This window comes from Polypterus senegalus, chromosome 9 (assembly GCF_016835505.1).
Source record: "Polypterus senegalus isolate Bchr_013 chromosome 9, ASM1683550v1, whole genome shotgun sequence".
In the NCBI taxonomy this organism is placed as follows: Eukaryota; Metazoa; Chordata; class Cladistia; order Polypteriformes; family Polypteridae; genus Polypterus; species Polypterus senegalus.
This window is the reverse complement of record NC_053162.1, coordinates 108,151,005-108,168,414: the sequence shown is the minus strand read 5'-3', so window position 1 is coordinate 108,168,414 and position 17,410 is coordinate 108,151,005. Positions and strand designations below refer to the sequence as shown.

The window sequence follows — 17,410 nt, the reverse complement described above, 5'->3', positions numbered from 1 at the left end:
GGTCCTGTTCAGGCTTTTAAGTATGCGTAGCGTCACGTGAGAATCATATCACGCGACAGAGCAGCCGCAAGTAAGCCCAGAAGCGCATTTGTTCTGCTATATTTGTACCTTTTGTGAAAGGGTTTACTTAAAATTTGGACTTCAGACTTCACACATTATACACTTCATGTCTACATTTATTACTAAAACATGACAAACGTTTCTGTTTTAACAATGTGTTTACATAGATTGTTGTAGACATGGAACACACATGAAATGCATGTGTTCCAAATAATGATATAGTATTTACAAAAGGTAATTTTGCTTGACTTCTCACTCACAACTCTAAGCAACTGACACGCAGGTAAACAGACTTGAGCTGAGAAAACTGTGCAGTGGTGGGGGGATGTGATAGCAGGCTGTTTGCTGGTTATCAACACATTTACAAGACAAAAGACACGGACGGAGAGGTGCAAAGGGATTTACGGTGGGACGGATTTACGAGTTTTTTTCATAGGCTTTAGTAATTCTAGTATTAATGTCTGCCATTACTGCTACTGACTCCTTTCTGAATTTTGTAAGGACGCCAATGAGGTTGTTAGTTAGGATGAGGCCTTTTAATAATTGTTTATTAAGTGAAGTCCCCTGGTAGGTGCTGGTGCAAACTAAGATCACTCTATTCTTATTTTTCTTTAGATGATACACACCGTGATGTGGGATGTACCACACTCTGCCTTCACTGCAATTCGGACTTTCTTTGGGTACCTTGACAACGTAACCCTTGTCAATAATGTCTTTCATGAAGGTTTTATTGTCTTCATAGAAGCTTGAATTTTTGCTCAGTTTTCTCTTGAGCCCAATAGCACACTGTTCAGCAATACAGCAATTGTTCGTCATTTTAAGCATTTCATCCTTCAAAAGGCAAATGTAAGCAATAGTGGCCACCTACCAGTCTCACAGATTTTGAGGCTATGCGCATGAACTTGATGTCTTCCTGGGACATTCCTCTTTCTCTTTTCATAGGCTTTGATAATTCTAGTGTTAAGTGAGTATACTCCATTTAATTTTCATACACTATGGGTTCAACTACATAACTATTGAAGGAGAAGTGTTTTAGATTAAGAAAGTTTTACATAAACCAAAAGTGTAGACTCTTCAGTTAAAAAAAAAAGTCAGTTTGGAATTCGGCAAGATAAACAGGATAGTTTGTGGAGGACAGATTGATATAAAGAACCCTTAAATAACACTTACTGTTAAAAAGATGAGTGAAAAAGTGAAACAAGTTGTCCAAAAATTACAAATACTCATGCATTTAATACGGACACTATGCCATCACTTTTACTGTAGATCTCCAAAGTCTCTTTATATGCAGTATAACACTGTATGGTCATACACTACAGATTCCAAACAAAATCACTAAAAATCTTATTTATCAAATGATCTTCCTACTTTGTGAACCTTCTCTGATATTAGAGTTGGAAGAGAATAGAGAAGTAAAGAAAGGCTGAAGCAAAATTTGAAAGGAACATCACTCTATCCCAGACAATACTCATGCACACATGCAGTACATGTGCATATAAATAAAGCTATAGAAGTATGTCAAATGATTCCACCCTGCAGTCATTTACTGCTCTTCCTGTAGATGCAAAGAATTTTTGCATTTTTATTTACATTTATTTGCGAATAACTGAAAAAGATTTTACAATCATGATACTCGGCTTAAAGGATTTTATTATAGAAAAATGTCATTAAACAAAATCCAATACTCAAAAAAGCACTTTAACATACAAAATTGCGTAGTATTTTTGAATTATTAAATTCATCGTGACAATCTTTTTTTGATTACTTTACTTTTAGAGATATAGTATGCTTTTATAGGTTGGGCATGTGGGTCCTATAGTACTATTTAGCATCTTTAAAACTGTTCCATCACCCCTGTATATATGTTTTAATGTCACTCATTGGGTCCCAAGGCACAAGTAAAAATTAATGTTAATGTCAAATTACATCTGAAAATTACTTCAGAGCAAAATCTGAAATCAAGGTAACATTTTATACATATTACTTCAGATTATAAAAGAAATCACCACTCAGATATCAAATTATTTTTAATCACTGTGCAATTAAACAAAAATCTAAAGTAATTTAGTGACATAGTGAAAACTCAAAGTAAGAGTTTTATTAAAACAAAATTTAAAAACATCCTTATAGTACAATATTGCAGTCACTTGAATGTATCCAAGGAAAAAAAACAAACATTGAGTGTGAAATCATATAAAGCTCATCGTACCACATAAATAGAACACTTTTCTTTAAAACAGCTACGATTATGAACTGTACCTTTCCATTTCATATTCCTTTTTTCCTGGTTTCACATTTTTCATGACCTAAAGAAACAAAGTTTAAGATATGAACATGAATGTACATAAAGTTAGAAATACTAGAAAAAAGCAAGAACATCCTGTGACAGACTACTTTTAATTTTATACAATTATCAAAATTTCTTATACCTAAAAACAGAAGTATAGAACTGTAAAAATAACACTATTAAGTAACTATTTTTGATAAGTGTTTCTTCTTTACTGTTGTCCAGTTGTTCAACAAATGTCTTATGAAAGTGAACCATAAGGGAAACTTAACCAAACAGATGCCTCCAAGGTTGATTTAAATGATTTGATTTAGGCAGAGTAAAAGACATCAGTTATACTCTGACATAAAGAAACTATGTAAATGTACAATTTATATTACTCTGTAGTACACAGCAAAACACCTCTGTCAACTCTAGTATTCAAGTTAATGTGAAGGGGTGAATGTGAGGAACACAATTGTTTGTGATAATATGTAATGAAGTTATCTGTATTCTTCTGCTGTAGAAATATTAACAATGGTTAAAAATACTGTTTTAATAATATTTTATGAACAATATGAAGAGTAATGAGCATGTGAAAATTTTAAAAAGGATGGACTACTGTACTTTAAACACTATCCATGTCATACTAACTATGTGCACGCTGCTGATGAGTAAGAGGACTGCAATGGACTGATGCATGCCCCTTCGACTCACACTGTAAACTAACCATGTTTGAGAATATAACAATCGTGTAATTTTAAAAATTGTATTCATTGTGCAGAACAGCACATAACTATACAAATATATGATACACATTCCATATCATAAAACAGTGAACATTTCCTTTTTACCCTACTCTTTATTATGTATTTTTCAAAAAGGATTAAAAGGAATTCTGTCTTTGGGTAAACCAGTATGTGTGGCTTTTCACAAGAACAATACTTTTGTCGTATGTCTTCTGCATTCTGCATCCTTGTACTTCTGCAAGGATTTTCACTAAGAATTTACAAATAGAAAATGTTTTGTAAATGAGGATCTGCAGGTAAAATAGAAGCATTTCTTTAATAAATTAGCAAGTATGGATTCATATTGATTTAATATGCAAATCTGTGGCAATCCCAACAGCAGCGCTACAGTTCCCATCACAAGCAAAAGGGTGTGGCTGTGGCAGATTATTTCATCAGCACCCACAAAGTTTGAACAAGTACACTGAAAAAAGCGGGATGTCATCATAGGTAGGAGCTGCTGCAATTTTTTTTTTTTTTTTTTGCTTTTCCACTTTAAGATAATTATATTGCCTCATTGGATTACAGCTTTTATCTTACAGTAAGGTTTTTTGTCTCATCATGAATTGGGTTAACCAAGTTGCATTTACTAAAGCCACTTGTCCCCCATTTATTTTAGTCAGAACCATTTTCTGAGAAATGTATGAGTTGAACAGGGTTTTTTTGCATTGCTGTCAAATCATTAAAAGGAAGCTCAGTTGTTTATCTGCTTATTGTGAAGTTTAATTTGATAAAGTTCATGTAGCATTACTTGGTTAGCATTAAGGTGGCAACATGATGAACTTGGTCAAGCATGCACTTCACTTTACTGTGTACCCCACACTTAATAATAATATTATATATATTATTAAATAAATATGAAATGAAATTATTACATTTTTGTTCATTGTATAGCATTTTTGAAAAACCCAACACAGGTGTTCTACGGCATATAGTCTAAGTTCACAATACCAATCAACCAGTAGCAAGCGCTTTTGATCTGTTACTGTATTTTTGTTAGTAGACATTTATTCCCACTGTATAATGACCTAGTATAGATTTTAGGTTTTGCTGCCAATGCACAAAGATATTTTAGCAGGTTTTAGCTTTAAATGAATCAACTTTAATAACTTTCATAAAATTACCACATACCGCCACTGGTGTTCTGCTTCAGTCTCGTCCATACTATACGTCACCACTACCACCAACCCCCTCCCCAAAACTGCTCATTATAGATTGACTGTGAAAACCACAAATCATTCACAGCTTCAATGAGGAGGTCAGTCCTTTTAAATGGCACTTATATGTATTGTAAGTCATATTTGTGCAATCTGACTCTCTGAAGAGGGCAAGCTCCTTAGAAGTGGCATTGGGGGATCAATCTAATGGCAGAAGCTGCAGCTTCCCTTTTGGCAGATAGCACAGTATATGCTTGTTTAGAAATATACTGTATATTCTAGAAGTTCTGAAGCAAGTTATTGGATAAAAGTTTCAATTGCTGCCCAAATGCACTTCATAATTTTACTGAATACTTATTTGTTTTAAGTGTTTGTAGTATGAAGCTCACAAACTAGTATATTTGCAACCAAGCTGGACATTTCAAAGTAAACTTTAGAAATCTGAAAAATGACATTAACATTTAAGTAAGCAATGTACAAATTCTGAACCATAATGTAATTAGGCATTATTCTACACATTGCTCAGTTGCTTTCTTGACAGCAGACACATTCTTTTGTCTGATGTTAAGAGAATGCATTGTATCACAAAGTTAAAAACAGGTCGGAAGGGTGGCAACGCGTCTGGGAGTGGTGGAGAGTTTATTGATTATAGTATTGGTTTATTTAATGAGTATTGTGGAGAGGAGGGTGCTTTGTGCACTGTGCAGTTCAAATAAAGTCAATTATTGGACTTTTACGTGGTGTCTGGCGACTTGGACAAGGGTTCAAGGGAGCGACAGCGCCCGATATCTGTCACAGCACATTTTTAGAACAGAATAAATAATGGACCACAAATGTGTTAGGATGGTTGTAATGGGAAATGGGGATTTCCAAAAAAGTCATGGAGAGTGTGACTGACAGATTTTACACTTTGCATAATGGGAATAGAAAGAGTGTGGTAATCTGTATTAACAAATGTCTCAAAAAATAAAAAACATATTTTTTAACATGAAAAATAAAAAAACATAGAATATATTCTATCATTTATATTTTGGTTGATTATTGTAATATCACCCTTGGGGTTGACATTTTATGCATAGTATATAATAGCTAGTATCACCGTTATGTTTCACATACAGCAGACCTTGATGATCCATCCCCAGATTAACCATGGTTCTGCATTATCCAAGGGGAACCCGTAAGTGTAAAGCCCTATTTTTCTTAAAACTCATAAAAGCTTTGTCATGAATAATGAACCGAGCACGTAAATACTACACTTTTAACCTCGACTACCCGGTCAGCTGGTGCTGAATTCGTTGAACTACTAAATTAAATAGAGTATTGCATGTGACTTTGTTTAGCTGCTCTAAACAAATCAGGCAAAGTTATCACAGCATAAAATATTTATGTTATTTATAGCAAATTTGTGCTTCAACGGAATAAGTAAATATGGGTTGAGTTTTTTCACATTTCTTTTAAATAAAGAAAAAGCTAGTAAAATGAGGAGAAAAAAAAAAAAAACACTTTTCATATCATGTGATCCTGCGAGTTCATAAAGCTTTTAAACCACCATGTTGCAGAACTGGCCAAAGAAAAGGAGATTTGTCTGAATTAAATACCCCAATAAATTCATTTCAAGAGTGAGCCATATTTCATTTGCTATACATAAATGCATTAAGAATATTATTTGAAACCTTGAATTTAAATAACCACTGAATAAATCCTAAATCTTCATTTAATTTTTCTCCCACATAGTTTCAAAACAGTACAGTAAATGAAATATAAATTATTGGGTAGTTACAAGATTTATATGTATACTAATAAAAGGCAAAGCCCTCACTGACTCACTCACTCATCACTAATTCTCCAACTTCCCGTGTAGGTAGAAGGCTGAAATTTGGCAGGCTCATTCCTTACAGCTTACTTACAAAAGTTGGGCAGGTTTCATTTCGAAATTCTACGTGTAATGGTCATAACTGGAACCTATTTTGTCGCCTATATACTGTAATAGACTGCTTCGATGGCCGTGGGAGGCGGAGTTGTGTCTCGCATCATCACGCCTCCCACGTAATCACGTGAACGGACTGTGACCGCAGTACGTAGAGAACAAGGCAGAGCTTCAAAGAGCACTGAAGAAAAGACGCTTTACACAATTGAGAAGGCAAAAAAAGAATATCAAGCGAGTGACGAATACAAGCATATTCATAAGTACAGCTACTGCGGAAACAAAGCACAGTGTAAACCGTAAGTTTAAATTAAGTTTGTAGACACACTCCTTAAATTAAGTTCATAGACAGGCTGCCGCTGGCGTTTGTCATGCCACGACTAGCACGATATTCGCGGGATACAAGTTTAATGAGAGGACGCAGGGTATAAACGAGAGTTTTGATCACTTTCTAACTAAGTTAAAATTGCTGGTGAAGGACTGTGCTTATGCAAATTTCGAGAGATGGTGTTTGTGGGGGGGATTGACAATTAAGGCGAGGGGAAGTTACATCAGCATCTCCCCTCCCATTCACTCTGAGCTGAGCTCTGCAGTTAACGCGGTCTTGCGGAAGCAACTTTGTGACGCTGCCACCAAATACTCACAGAAAAATCCACAAGTTAATACACACGCTGTCTCTAGGGCTTCTCCACACTCTGAATCCTCCAGGCACTACTGAGCATAATCTAATTTTGAGGGTTGGGACACCAATAATATTAATGAAAACCTTACAGCCACTGAGACTTCAGGTCACGTCTCTGCAAAAGAACCTAATTGAGGCAACTATTTTTACTGGCAGTTGCTCAGGGGAGAGAGTTTGTATTCCTCGCATCCCCGTAACACCCTCTGATCTCCCATTTCAATTCAAATGCCTCCAATTTCCAGTAAGGCTCTGCTTCGCGATGACAATTGATAAGTCTCAGGGACAGACCCAACAAAAGCTTACACTGACAATCATGTTACGTTATTTTTAAAATGTTTCCTTTTCTTAGCACAAGCACAGCTGAGAAGCTTCGATGCATTTGCTCCATAACGCGTTAAAAAAAAAAATAACGCATTTAATCACACTTTGCATTCCAAGCAAAGGGGAACTTTTGTCAATGCATGATTTCCTGGTACATCGATTACATTGATGCACACCTCAGAGCTACAAAAATGGAAAAGTCTGAAGAAAGCACGTTGCTAGGACTGATCAGAGGCAAATTTCATTTTGAAAGTCTACCCGACAGAAGCCTTGATAAAAGCGTGGTTTTGTGCAAACTGTGCAAAAAGGAGTTTGCATACCACCGACGCACTTCAATTTTTCGGTACTATCTAAATGCAAAACATGTTACAGCGAGCACAGAAACTGTGTATGTTGTTAGCACTAGCAGTACGAGTTTGAGTACCAACAAAAGGTGTCGGCAGCCCAAACCTCATGAAATGACAGGCTTCAGGACCAAAATTCGTAAGTCAACATCGGTGAAACTTACAAATTCTCTCGCAAAATACATTACTTTGGACTGTAGACCACTAACAGGGGTGGAAGATAGGGGGTTTAAAAATGTGCTACAGTTTGCGTCAGGTTATCCAACTTTACAACTGCGATGCCGAAAGACTATTTCAAGTAAAATTCAACAGATTTATGACACTGAAAAGCAAGCAAATTTAGATGCATTACAGAAAGCGGACTTTGTGACTCTTACTCTGGCTCATTGTTAGTAATTTTAATTACATCTAATTACAGAATACTCAATGATCACACTGTTTTAGCCTAATTTACTAAATAAGTTTTGCTAAGGTTACTTGGACTTTAAAGGTGAAGCTGGTCAAATTACCTTTTATGTTTCTGCCTTATTTTTTTAAGAAGAAAAACTTTCTTCTACATTCTGAATATGTACTTAAAGTACTTAGAATATCACTTTATTTTTAAGTCTGCCCAATTTTAGCCAGGGATGATATTTTTGTTTCTGTTTTGAACTGAAATGCAGTTTAAATGCATTTTTTTTCAGAAATGAAAACACCTTGAGATTACAATATTCATATCCATGTCTATTATTTGATTCTGTCGCCCACTAAAACCCTTTTAAATAAAAAAAAAAAACATCTGCACTTTGGGACAAATTTTCTAGTGTGATTACATGCGATTAATCAAGATTAATTAATTACAAACCCTCTAATTAATTAAATTAATTTTTCGAGTCCCACCCTAATATATATATATATATATATATATATATATATATATATATATATATATATATATATGTAGTATATGTAGTATATGTAGTATTATATGTATGTATGTATTGTGGACTTGAACCCGGACACAGACAGGCGGACATCTTAATTTCACCCACACACCGTTTATTTACACTATATTTACAATGCTTGTCTTAGTGCACTTCCCAGTGCCTCCAGCACCATTCCCCCAAATGTCCAGGCCTCGCAGTCTCTGTGCCTCTCTCTTGGCCGCCTCCCGTCTTCTCTCTAGCTCCGTCTTCTTCCACCCGACTTCCACCATCGACTGAAGGGAGGCAGCCCCTTAAATAGGAACCCAGATGGGCTACAGCTGCTTCCGGCACTCCTCCGCAGACACGCCCCAGTGGGGCGGAAGTGCCGGCTGCGCACCCGGAAGCCCCGGGTGTCCCCTGTCGTCTTCCCCCCAGCACTTCCTGGTGTGGCGGAAGTGCTGGGCTCCAGGGATATCCAGGCACCGGGGTGCGCCTGGCGGTGGCCACAGGTCCCTACAGGGATGGGATTCCAAGCCCTTTACCCGAGGACCCCCAACATAACCAGGGAGGATGCCCCCTTGCGGTCTGGAGGAGGCACAAGCCCTCCTCCGGTCCTCCTGGGCGTCCCAGCCGGGCTCCATCCACAGTAATGCGTATCTGTAAATACTGTGTGTGTGTGTGTATATATATATATATATATATATATATATATATATATATATATATATATATATAGTAATATATAGTATATATAGTAATAAAAACGAGTCCAAGACATTATAAAGGTTTGGGGCAGCCACCCGTATATTGTTTTTTCCCAGCTGCAAATGGGTTTTCTTATCCAAGAAACGATGTGCATCTCACAGAGTCCAAAACAAAACTGACTATAGTAGGCCAAGATGGAGGCTTTAAAGGTCTTGAGAGGAAGTGACGTCGTCAAAGGGGCCAGCTTTGGAAGTGACGTCTTCGGAGGCGCAGGAACCATGTGGGATTTCTCAGGGAAGGTCTGTAGGGAACTGAGAAAGACAGTCAGTACACTCCGCTGCCCCCTGGTCGGATGTTTTATTACAATTACTCGAGCCCTTTAGCTGCCTCCAACTCGCACGTGTGTGACAAGAGATATATATATACTGCTCAAAAGAATTAAAGGAACCAGAGTAATCAGAGTATAGTATAAAGTCAATGAAACTTATGGGATATTAATCTGGTCAGTTAAGTAGCAGAGGGCATTGTTAATCAGTTTCAGCTGCTGTGGTGTTAAAGAAATTAACAACAGATGCACTAGAGGGGCAACAATGAGATGACCCCCAAAACAGGAATGGTTTAACAGGTGGAGGCCACTGACATTTTTCCCTCCTCATCTTTTCTGACTGTTTCTTCACTAGTTTTGCATTTGGCTACAGTCAGTGTCACTACTGGTAGCACGAGGTGATACCTGGACCCTACAGAGGTTGCACAGGTAGTCCAACTTCTCCAGGATGGCACATCAATACGTGTCATTGCCAGAAGGTTTGCTGTGTCTCCCTGCACAGTCTCAAGGGCATGGAGGAGATTCTAGGAGACAAGCAGTTACTCTAGGAGAGCTGGAGAGGGCCATAGAAGGTCCATAACTCATCAGCAGGACCAGTATCTGCTCGTTTGGGCAAGGAGGAAAGAGATGAGCACTGCCAGAGCCCTATAAAATGACCTCCAGCAGGCCACTGGTGTGAATTTCTCTGACCAAACAATCAGAAACAGACTTCATGAGGGTTGCCTGAAGGCCCAAATGTCTACTGCGCTCTGTGCTCACTACACAGCACCGGGGAGCTCAATTGGCATTTGCCAGAGAATACCAGAATTGGCAGGTCCGCCACTGGCGTCCTGTGCTTTTCACAGATGAGAGCAGGTTCACCCTGAGTATATGTGAAAGACGTGAAAGGGTCAGGAGAAGCCGTGGAGAATATTATGCTGCCTGTAACATCGTTTAGCATGACTGGTTTGGTGGTGGGTCAGTGATGATCTTGGAGGCATATCCATGGAGCGACTCACAGACCTCTACAGGCTAGACAACGGCATCTTGACTACAATTAGGTATCAGGATGAAATCCTTGAACCCACTGTCAGACCCTACGCTGGTGCAGTAGGTCCTGGTTTCCTCCTAATGCACGACAATGTCAGGCCGCATGTGGCAAGAGTATGCAGGCAGTACCTGGAGGATGAAGGAATTGAAACAATTGAATGGCCTTCACGATCCCCTGACTTAAACCCAATAGAACATCTGTGGGACATTATGTTTCGGTCCATTAGGCGCCGCCAGGTTGCTCCTCAGACTGTACAACAGCTCAGGGATGCCCTCATACAGATCTGGGAGGAAATGCCACAAGACCCCATCCGCCGTCTCATTAGGAGCATGCCCCGACGTTGTCAAGCATGCATACAAGCTCGTGGGGGCCACACAAGATACTGAAAAGCATTTTGAGTAGCAGAAATTAAGTTTTGAAAAAATGGACTAGCCTGCCACATCTTCATTTCACTCTGATTATAGGGTGTCTACACAATTGAGCCCTCTGTAGGCAGAAAACTTTTATTTCCATTAAAAGACTTGGCATCCTTTTGTTCCTAAGACATTGCCCTGTCGTTATTTGTATAGATATCTAGCTTCATATTGAGATCTGATGTATCTAATGTGTTTCTTTAAAGTGTTCCTTTAATTTTTGTGAGCTGTGTGTGTGTATATATATATATATATATATATATATATATATATATATATATATATATATATATATATATACACACACACACAAACACACACACACAGTGGGTACGGAAAGTATTCAGACCCCCTTCAATTTTTCACTCTTTGTTATATTGCAGCCATTTGCTAAAATCATTTAAATTAATTTTTTCCCTCATTAATGTACACACAGCACCCCAGACAGACAGACAAAAAAAAGAATTTTTGAAATTGTTGCAGATTTATTAAAAAATAAAAACTGAAATATCACATGGTCCTAAGTATTCAGACCCTTTGCTCAGTATTTAGTAGAAGCACCCTTTTGAGCTAATACAGCCACGAGTCTTCTTGGGAAAGATGTTTTTCACACCTGGATTTGGGAATCCTCTGCCATTCCTCCTTGCAGATCCTCTCCAGTTCTGTCAGGTTGGATGGTAAACGTTGGTGGACAGCCATTTTTAGGTCTCTCTAGAGATGCTCAATTGGGTTTAAGTCAGGATCTGGTTGGGCCATTCAAGAACAGTCACAGAGTTGTTGTGAAGCCACTCCTCGTTATTTTAGCTGTGTGCTTAGGGTCATTGTCTTGTTGGAAGGTAAACCTTCGGCCCAGTCTGAGGTCCTTAGCACTCTGGAGAAGGTTATTGTCCAGGATATCCCTGTACTTGGCCGCATTCATCTGTCCCTCGATTGCAACCAGTCGTCCTGTCCCTGCAGCTGAAAAACACCCCACAGCATGATGCTGCCCCGCCATGCTTCACTGTGGGGACTGTATTGGACAAGTGATGAGCAGTGCCTGGTTGTTTCCACACATACCGCTTAGAATTAAGGCCAAAAAGTTCTATCTTGGTCTCATCAGACCAGATAATCTTATTTCTCACCATCTCAGAGTCCTTCAGGTGTCTTTTAGTAAATTGCAAGAAGGAATACATTCCGTACCCACTGTGTGTGTGTGTGTGTGTATATATATATATATATATATATATAAATATATGCCAGCAACACTCATCACAATGACAAAACAATTACATTATCAATCATGTTACGTTATTATTAAAATGTTTCCTTTTCTTTTTCATTACTTCTTTAACACACTACTTCTCCGCTGCGAAGCGTGGGTATTTTGCTATTATGTATATATTAGGGGTGACGCAAGTTAATGCGTTATTATCTCGTTAACGCATTTAACGGCAACAATTATTTTATTGTGCGTTAACGCAGCTTTTGCTATTATTTTTATTTTAAAAGCCTCAATCTCGCTAGCGATCGATAGAGATCAAGTGATCTTCTTGTTACACCGCTTTTCGATATGCTTTATCAAGAAGGAAAGTTAGCTTTGTTGATTTGACTTTGATTCCCTGTGCATGCATGAGCAGCGAAGAGCAAACAGCTTCTAAAATGGCAAGTGGAGAGATACCAAAGCGAATGCTCAAAGCAAAATAATACATACAGCCAAGATAACTAACCTGCTGTACGGATATGGAGGTTGTTCTCCAACCCTTAGAGTCTCTATTACAGATGGTCAGCCTGCTGAAGGAGATGATAAAAAGGCTGGAGAAGATGGCTGGAACACTCCAAGGGACAATGCAGGAGTGGCCCAGGAAGCTCGGCGCGGGACTCTCCAGACACACAGATACAGCGGTACAAGTGAGTGCTTCCTGTACTGTAAATAAAATTGGACAACTGTGCGAATGTCCTCCTAATGTAAATCCTGAAGGAAGGCGAGTAGCCAGGTGTCCGACACTCAACCACGGTATGTTGACCAATCGTGCCGCGTGGACGAAAACAGCTGCAGCGCAAGAAAGGGTTTGGCTTGTATGTACCTGCACTCAAAGCGACCTGGCCCCAAACACTGGCAGCGGTTATGCACATACATATATACATACATACATACATACATATGTATGAAAGAGCAGTGCGTCGAAAAGAGACCCAAAAGGGTTCGAAAGAAAAGAAAGCAAAAAAGAATGCAAAAAAGAACAATAATAATCTATGTGCAAATTCTGAAAATAAGAAAAGTAATAATCAGCCCAGACCAAGTGAAATTGAAAACCTCTAGGTCCAATCGGGGTCAGAAATAAAAAACTTAATAAAGAAGTTCAAAAATGCTGGCGTGATACACATGCAGATGAGAGATTATGAAAGCAGTGTAATTTGAAAGGCTCAAAAAAAAAAAAAGTGTGATACACAGGCAGAACAAGTTAAAGAATATGAAAGTAGTAAAATTTGAAAGTATCAAAAAAAAAAAAGAGTAAAGATCGTATTAGCACAAACAAATGGAAATTATTACTCGGGGAAATAACGGAACTGCAAAAAGTGATCGAATATATGGACACAGGTGATATGTCAAAAGTATGTAGATATACACTGAATGAATAAATAAATAAATAAAATAAGATGAATGAATGAGAATATATATATATATATATATATATATATATATATATTTATATACTAATAAAAGGCAAAGCCCTCACTGACTGACTGACTGACTGACTGACTGATTACTAATCCTCCAACTTCGCGTATAGGTAAAAGGCTGAAATTTCGCAGGCTCATTCCTTACAGCTTCCTTACAAAAGTTGGGCAGGTTTCATTTCGAAATTCTACGCATAACATAACGTCATAACTAGAAGCTATTTTTCTCCATTCACTGTAATGGAGATGAGGTCGAAAGCCGTGCGGGGCGGAGTTTTGTGTGACATCATCACGCCTCTCACGTAATCACGCATTACGTAGAAAACCAGGAAGAGCTACAAAAAGCGCTGAAGAAAACATGCATTATATAAATAAGAAGGCAGTGAAACAATTAGAAGCGAGGAGTGACATATAAAACCATATTCAGCGCTCACGTGAACTGGCGCTGTACGCAGACAAAAAGCAACAGTTCCAAAGAGTGCTGAACAAAAACCGAATTACACTGCTATACTCAAATAGACAAACCGCACCCTGTGGCGCAATAGTAGAGGCTTCGCCTCTAGGGCCGACGTCCGAAGTTCGATTCCCGAGAGGTGATGCACTAAGTATGTACGCGCGCTTCTCGATTCATTTTAGCCTCGCATCCCCTTGGTTTGAGACGTATGAAAAAATATGAGCTTAACGCAGAAAGACAGATCACCAATTGAAGCTTTACGAATAATGGATATTTTATTCGCGATCAATGATTGTTTTGGTAAAGCCATACTCAGTGTATTCATTAGATGAACGGTAAAAAAGTAAGAGCGAGGGGAGGGTAACTTATTGAGGCACACAGGCAAAACCACAATAGCATGCGGGCTCGATGTACTGTAGTGCGCGTCAACTTGATCTGAACTGCGCGATCAGATTCGAAAAAATATTTCTTTTCAAGTTCTATTTAGTCCATATGTGTCAAACTCAAGGCCCACGGGCCACATCCGGCCCGGCGTGTAATTATATCCGCCCGCGAGATCATTTTATATACTGTATTATTGTTATTAATGGCCCGGGGATATGAAGCGCTGATAACACAAACTACAGATCCCATAATGCAGCGCTTCAGCTGCCTTGCCAACACTTACCGCGTTAATCAAGTCTAGCTTATGATACTGCAAGTTATTGCGAAGCTAGCCCACACGATGCCGAAGAGAAAAGGTGATTCTGAACATAGAGCCTTTAAAAACCGATGGGAGGCTGAGTATATGTTTAATGACATTGCCGGTAAACCTGTGTGTCTCATTTGTGGAGCCAATGTGGCTGTAATTACAGAATTTAATCTAAGACGGCACTATGAGACAAAACATCAAGATAACCTGAAAGACCTGAATGCAATGCACAAGATACAGAAAGCAGATGAGTTAAAGAAGAATCTGACACTTCAGCAGACATTTTTACCCGTGCAAAATCACAAAGTGATTTCAAGTGAAGCTACTTTTATGGGAGACACAAATGCACCAGTGCAACTTGCCCCACTTTCCCTGTTGCCAAGTAATGTTGAACCAAGTCGGCTGCGGTGTTCCCAAATACGCACTTTGCTGATAAACTGAGCGCCACTGCGCACTGAGTTCGCATGCCGCTTTGGTGACTTTGAAGAACAAAAAAAGAATTTTGAGTTGTTTCGCAATCCATTTGCCGTCGATGTGGAAACTGCACCTGTGCAGATTCAGATGGAGGTGATTGAGCTGCAGTGTAATGGCACACTGACGGCAAAGTACGATACTGCACGGCCCGCACAGTTTATTCACTCCATTCCCGCACAAATGCTCCAGCTCCGTCTACAAGCAGCTCGAACCTTGTGCATGTTTGGTACCACATATCTGTGTGAGAAGCTCTTCTCAGTCATGAAGAATAACAAAACAGCACACAGGAGTCGCCTCACTGTTGAGCACCTGCAGTCCATCCTGAGAATCTCCACAACACAGATAACACACACCAAACATAAACAAACTTGTTGGGATCTTTTGGGATATTTAAAATTTAAGTTTATTTTTTATATAAAATTACATAAGAGTAAAGAAATTTGAATGTTTGTTCTTTTAACGTTTACTTTATTTCTAACTTGTATAATTTAGACAGGATATATTTTTATGGAGAGCAAAATATTATAAGTTATTTAAGGTTTGAGTTGATTTGTTCCGGAATAATATTCTGTCGACTAAATAAAAATTCCTTCTATTTAAAATTTAAATAGAACTTGAACAGAAATGATAGTTCATAATATCCACGCAGACTTGCACTTAAGTGCGGGAGTCATCCGTTGTAACAAGCAGTGTATTGCACTGATACGAAATAGCCTGCCCATTTAATTATTTAGGAATGGATAAATAAATTAAGATTTTGTGCAAATAATGTTTTTCATTTTTCTTCCTTCATGGATTCTGGCACCCCCAGCAACAGTTGCTCGCACCCCAAAGACTGTGTATATACACTGCTCACAAAAATTAAAGGAACACTTTAAAGAAACACATTAGATACATCAGATCTCAATATGAAGTTGGATATCTATACAAATAACGACAGGGCAATGTCTTAGGAACAAAAGGATGCCAAGTCTTTTAATGGAAATAAAAGTTTTCTGCCTACAGAGGGCTCAATTGTGTAGACACCCTAAAATCAGAGTGAAATGAAGATGTGGCAGGCTAGTCCATTTTTTCAAAAACTTAATTTCTGCTACTCAAAATGCTTTTCAGTATCTTGTGTGGCCCCCACGAGCTTGTATGCATGCTTGACAACGTCGGGGCATGCTCCTAATGAGACAACGGATGGTGTCTTGTGGCATTTCCTCCCAGATCTGTATGAGGGCATCCCTGAGCTGTTGTACAGTCTGAGGAGCAACCTGGCGCCTAATGGACCAAACATAATGTCCCACAGATGTTCTATTGGGTTTAAGTCAGGGGATCGTGAAGGCCATTCAATTGTTTCAATTCCTTCATCCTCCAGGTACTGCCTGCATACTCTTGCCACATGTGGCCGGGCATTGTCGTGCATTAAAAGGAAACCAGGACCTACTGCACACCAGCGTAGGGTCTGACAATGGGTTCAAGGATTTCATCTCGATACCTTATGACAGTCAGAGCACCATTTCCTACGCAGTAGATGTCTGTGCCTCCCTCCATGGATATGCCTCCCCAGACCATCACTGACCCACCACCAAACCTGTCATGTTGAGCGCGTTGCAGGCAGCATATCGTTCTCCTTGTCTTCTCCAGACTCTTTCACGTCTATCACAGCTGCTCAGGGTGAACCTGCTCTCGTCTGTAAAAAGTACAGGGCGCCAGTGGCAGACTTGCCAATTCTGGTGTTCTTGAGCAAATGCCAGTCGAGCTCCACGGTGCTGGGCAGTGAGCACAGGGCCCACTACAGGACGTGGGCCCTCAGGCCATCTTCATGAAGTCTGTTCCTGATTGTTTGGGTAGAGACATTCACACCAGTGGCCCTCTGGAGGTCATTCTGTAGGGCACGAGCAGTGCTCAGCCTGTTCCGCCTTGCACAAAGGAGCAGGTATCGGTCCTGCTGATGGGTTGAGGACCTTCTACGGCCCTGTCCAGCTCTCCGAGAATAACAGCCAGTCTCCTGAAATCTCCCCCATGTTCTGGAGATTGTGCTGGGAGACACATTAAACCTTCTTGCTGCAGCACGTGTGGATTTGCCATCCTGGAGAAGTTGGACAACCTGTGCAACTTCTGTAGGGTTAAGGAATCGCCTCATACTGCCAGTAGAGATAATTACTCAAGCCAAAACTAGCACGAGTGGAAAACCAGCCAAAAAGATCAAGAGGGAGAAACTTGAAATG

The 17,410-nt window shown here is 39.3% G+C and overlaps 1 protein-coding gene across 1 annotated transcript in view; it reads right to left on the bottom strand.

Moving 5' to 3' along the window:
- The window catches only part of pepd (peptidase D), a 308,318-nt gene that overhangs the window by 170,491 nt on the left and 120,417 nt on the right, over positions 1–17,410 (bottom strand). Inside the window, exon 9 of the mRNA XM_039763568.1 lies at positions 2,320–2,366. Within this exon, the coding sequence (XP_039619502.1) occupies positions 2,320–2,366 (47 nt within the window). The remainder of the gene's footprint in view (positions 1–2,319; positions 2,367–17,410) is intronic.